The following is a 4761-nucleotide window of genomic DNA, read 5'->3' as shown; positions in this document are numbered from 1 at the left end:
TAATTGAAATGATGTTTATCGCAATAAATACAAAATGACAGCGTTACAGCAAATCTTTAAATCTATAGACTTAAATGTTTAGCTATGTCTGCAAGATAAAATCTAGAGTAATAGCTACTAGTGAAACGTAATCATGATAATAACTTAAAAATTACCAATCTATTAATCATTAATGAAATGTCTTAGATCCTGCTACGCGGAATTGCAATTAACCTATATAACAGCAACATTTTCATCGATGATGTCTCTGTTTATCCAATCGGTAAGTCAGCACAACGTAAAAGTAAATTAAATAAAGTCAATTTATGATTAAACAAGACAAGATAGGGACATAAGAATATCAAATTATTCAAGCAACTGCATTAATTGATCTATATCATTATTTTCCTTAGAAACTGATTGCTACAGTGATCGAGGACAAGGTTATCGCGGAAAGACATCTATTACCAAGCAGGGCTACTCTTGCCAATCTTGGAATTCACAGAATCCTCACTCGCACCCTTATAATTCGTCGTTATATACTGATGATGATTTATCTTCTAATTATTGTCGAAATCCTGGAGGCCTTCGTAGTGCTCCATGGTGCTATACCACCTTATCCAATCTAAGTTGGCAATCATGCAATATTACGGCTTGCAAACGCCCTAAAGTCAATACTCCACCTTACCCGTTAGGCAGTAAGCTAACAAGCCGCACTAAAGCTCAGTCATTGCTTGCTCAAATACTCTTGACATAATGCTTTATGAACCTGAACTTGTAGATCTAAGTATTTGATAGCGTAAGAATCATTGCAATAAAAGCTTGATGGTTCAATACTTGCTATTCTTATTGTTCATGAAACAGGTATTTATCCAATTATGATCGCTCGCAAATATTATTCAGTCTTAAATTCTGGCCGAGTTGCAATTTATCATCGCGAACAATGGGGAACAATATGCTTAAATAATAAAACATCATTAGTGGCTTCTGTAATTTGCCGTCAAGCTAATGAAAGCGAATTTGGCACGGTTGCAAGTTAGTAATATAATACTATAATAAAACTTAATAGCATCGTCTATTTATTGGTCTCTTGCTAATATGTTAATTCCATCAGTACAACGAAGCAGTCTTAGGAGCTAGGGGTACACTTATTGCTTATAATAACATTTGAAAATGCACAGTGCCATAGAATTTAGGTCTAGATCATTATTTAGTATATTGTGATAAATTAGAGGCCATTTGATTATTTTAAGAATATTTGGCATACAAATTATTCTTTTTTCATAATTTTAATCATTGCGATCAGTTTATGATAGCCACTGTTACTGGCATGAGCATCTAAACTAATACCATTTCTGTATATGTTGGATTTGCACTTGTTACTTTTAAAATCGATCAACGAAACACACTTTAATGAGCATTTATTTTATTGAATAATTGCGCTTTAGTGTCTGATAATCCAGGACGAGGACAAATATGGACATCTACACGGTATTTCAATTGCAATCCAAAAGCAAGTAATCTTGGCCAATGCCACATTCTATCATGGGGCAAGAATGAATGTACTCATTCGGAAGATTTATGGATAACTTGTTCACGGCCTTCACTTATGGGTAGGATATCATGCTAAAATTTGAGTTAATTATAGACAACCGCACTGATTATTTATTAACATCTGTAGTACAATATATTATGGAACGTAAAATTGATCGATTTGCATTTGTGCGGCATTTTCAAATAGTAAAGCAGCTAGGGATAGAAAAAAGCGATATCGTTTTAACGTGATATACTTCGTCGTATTTTTATTGAATTTTATTAAGATCCTATCGTCGGCACTCCGCAAACCCATCTCACAGTTTCTATGAGAGGTGGTAGTAAACCAGAAGAAGGCTATGTCAATATTAAAATAAATGGTAGGAATGGAGTTATTTGTGCCGTCGGATGGAATAATTTTGCAGCTGATGTAGTTTGTCGTCAACTTGGTTACTTGGCTGCTTCATCTTCCTCAGGTAAAGGTGTACTACAATTTTTGCAACTATGAGTTGTCACATAATTGCATTCTTATAAACTATCAATATTCTCCTAACGTGAAGGAAAAATATCTTAGCGATTAATCAGATCCTTTTATAATTATCATCTTTTAGTAACCTTAATGAACTATGTGGTACCAAATTCTTACATTAGCAATCTACATTGCTACGGTTATGAAACTTCACTCAGTCAATGCTCATTCAATATCACCATGAATGGGCCAACATGTTCGAAAAGCAGTATAGCAACATTACGATGTATTAGAGCTGGAAACGAAGTTTCTGCAACAGGTAAATAGTTTAAAAAAGTAAAAAAAACTAAAATTAACTCCCAGCTTGTCTTCTACACTTCATCAACGAACAGTTAATGTTGTAAAATTATAGAGTACCGCATAGATTAATTACTGAACACTTTATTCTGATGATCAATATAAAACTCAAATATTAAGTTCAATTCAGGCAATACTTACTACCTTAGCTACCATTCTTTCGTAACTGTACATTGATAATGATAAGCAGATTCATAAAAACCACAAATAACATTTAATAATATAATAGCCAACGGAGATGTGTAAGATCAGAATGTGCACCATATGTTGCATAAAAGATATCTAACCTTGTCTTATTAATCCATTTAAAACAAATTTTAGAATGCAGTGATACAGCTACACGTTGCATATTTTGTGACGGTTTCTGTAAGTGGACACCTATGGGAAATTGGTCATGGCTTTGGTTACCAAGCACTGGAAATCATTATATCCCTTCATCTGTGGACAGAAATATCGGTATTATAAGCATAACATTACGGAAAAATAAATTTTTTGCTAAGCAAAATTTAAGAAATAACTTACCGTATATATAGCTCTTGCCGTTGCATTTGAAAGCTTAACAATTGCAGCCGATCTGTTAAGATCACAGATCGAACATATCTTGATTGAAATTGATTCACTATCTAACCTTTACCTTTAATTTAACGTTAACAACTGATTATCTTTGTCGTAATTTAATATTTGGTACACTGTAGTTGGTAGCCTAATTTATGTCATCAGACCTCCGAAATTTACGAAGCCGCTAGAAGCTATACTAAGAAGTCCTGTTTTAAAGCATGATATGAAAAAACCTCCATTTGTAAGAGCTTGTGTTTCGTCATGGCCACCTTTAGAAATTAAATTATTTTTCACCAATGATGACCTATACTGTTAATACATATTAGGACATTCTATAGAATTAAATCCTAATCGATTCTTGGCCTATTATAAAACAATATATTTCAAATTTAGGTTCAAATATCATTCCAAGTACAAAATGTTCTCATCGATCGCATCATCGTACGATATCGCCAATTATATTCAGCAGAGAATCATGTGCTTAGATATGCTGATTATTAATCTAGAATTGAACAAAACTATTAACTGGCAATCTCATAACTTTTTCGCGCAAGAAGATTTTTATGTAAGTTTCAAATTCGTGCAGCTATGGCTGATGTCATAATAAAAGTCATTCTATTAGTTTTTCAAATAGTCTATTTTCAGAGCAATATTTATCGTATTTGTAATACTTTTCCAATGTACTTTGCTAATTTAAATATTAAAACAAAATTTATCGGGATCAGAAATCAGCTTTACAAATCACTAATTGCACTTTACAGGTGGAAGTAGTCGGTCTAGCAACAACTTCTTTTCGCTCTTCTGAAAATAGTATATTTATGCTTTCAAAGATTTCCATTAACAATGCCGAGCTTGTTCCCGGTAATTCTATGTCGTATTCTAGATAGCGCAATTTATGTAAACTATACTTTGCTTATCACTTTTTTAAGTAAATGTAGTAGTATCTATAGACGGATATTATCCATATTCATATTAGACTCAGCAAGAACTGGTGGTATCATTGCCGGGTGTATTGGCGGACTTATTTTTATGCTGTTCATAACTTGCGCTATCATCAAAACGTCAAAAAATAAGATCTATCCTACAAGCAAGTCAATACATCGTAGAAAATATCGGCATCGCTTCCCACGAAGACGCAGCAACATCTCGATTACTAGCGCCAATCAAGAATCAGTTAATTATTCTAACAGTGGTGACACATCAATTCATGAAGGTATATTTAGTTCTTGTTAGGAAAAATTTAGTTGATTGCTTAGAATTTGAGTTATTTTAACGTAAGGAAACATCTAGTAGACTTTAAATTAGATAGTAGATTGGATGTGTCTTCCGAAATGTTTTGATGATCATTTTTATTAGCAAATATTTACACTCCCGCTATTTATTCCAATATTTGGGGTTTAATATGCGCGTTTGTTAATGATTCCGCTACCAGCAAATAATTACAATCAATCTTTGGCATTAGAAAATGGAGTCAGCGATAAAAATAATAACCCTATCTTCGTTTGCCATGAAAATAATATACAACTCTCAAGTGAAGGAGGATCATTGAGATGACGAGGTATGGTATTAAAATACTCGATATTTTAATGCCTGTACTTATTCAACAGTAGCTGATTATTAGAAATTAAATTAAATTACTAACAGCAGCTACATCGTTGATTTACATTCTGTTACTTTTATAATACGCGTTATATAATATATACAGCACAATAGCCTATCATAACAGTTTAGATAATCTTCAAGCGAAAAATTAGTGATTACATTGCAGACAGTAGCGTACTTTTGAGTAATTGCCATATAAATAGGATTTTCTCAGTTCATTGGAAAGAGGCCAAAAGGGCACTCCTTAATTTAAATTTATCAGG

At 32.9% G+C, this 4761-nt stretch overlaps 3 protein-coding genes across 3 annotated transcripts; all 3 read left to right on the top strand.

Moving 5' to 3' along the window:
- Positions 1 to 397: 397 nt before the first annotated feature.
- Positions 398 to 637, top strand: TRIADDRAFT_8320 (uncharacterized protein; the record flags this gene model as incomplete). Its single annotated transcript, XM_002118508.1, has 1 exon — positions 398 to 637. A coding segment is annotated over one exon (240 nt), but the record flags the coding sequence as incomplete, so codon positions are not given.
- A 220-nt stretch (positions 638 to 857) lies between these two features.
- On the top strand, positions 858 to 1609 carry TRIADDRAFT_34373 (uncharacterized protein; the record flags this gene model as incomplete). The annotated part of the gene is made up of 2 exons (XM_002118507.1): positions 858 to 1014; positions 1428 to 1609. 2 exons carry the CDS (start codon positions 858 to 860, stop codon positions 1607 to 1609), a joined length of 339 nt encoding a protein of 112 aa, XP_002118543.1.
- Positions 1610 to 1834: 225 nt separating this feature from the next.
- TRIADDRAFT_34374 (uncharacterized protein) lies at positions 1835 to 2020 on the top strand (the record flags this gene model as incomplete). Its single annotated transcript, XM_002118506.1, has 1 exon — positions 1835 to 2020. A coding segment is annotated over one exon (186 nt), but the record flags the coding sequence as incomplete, so codon positions are not given.
- Positions 2021 to 4761: the final 2741 nt, after the last annotated feature.

Source organism: Trichoplax adhaerens, genomic scaffold, assembly GCF_000150275.1.
Source record: "Trichoplax adhaerens TRIADscaffold_145 genomic scaffold, whole genome shotgun sequence".
Taxonomy (NCBI): Eukaryota; Metazoa; Placozoa; class Uniplacotomia; order Trichoplacea; family Trichoplacidae; genus Trichoplax; species Trichoplax adhaerens.
Note: the sequence above shows the minus strand (reverse complement) of the source record. Positions and strands in the feature narration are given on the sequence as shown.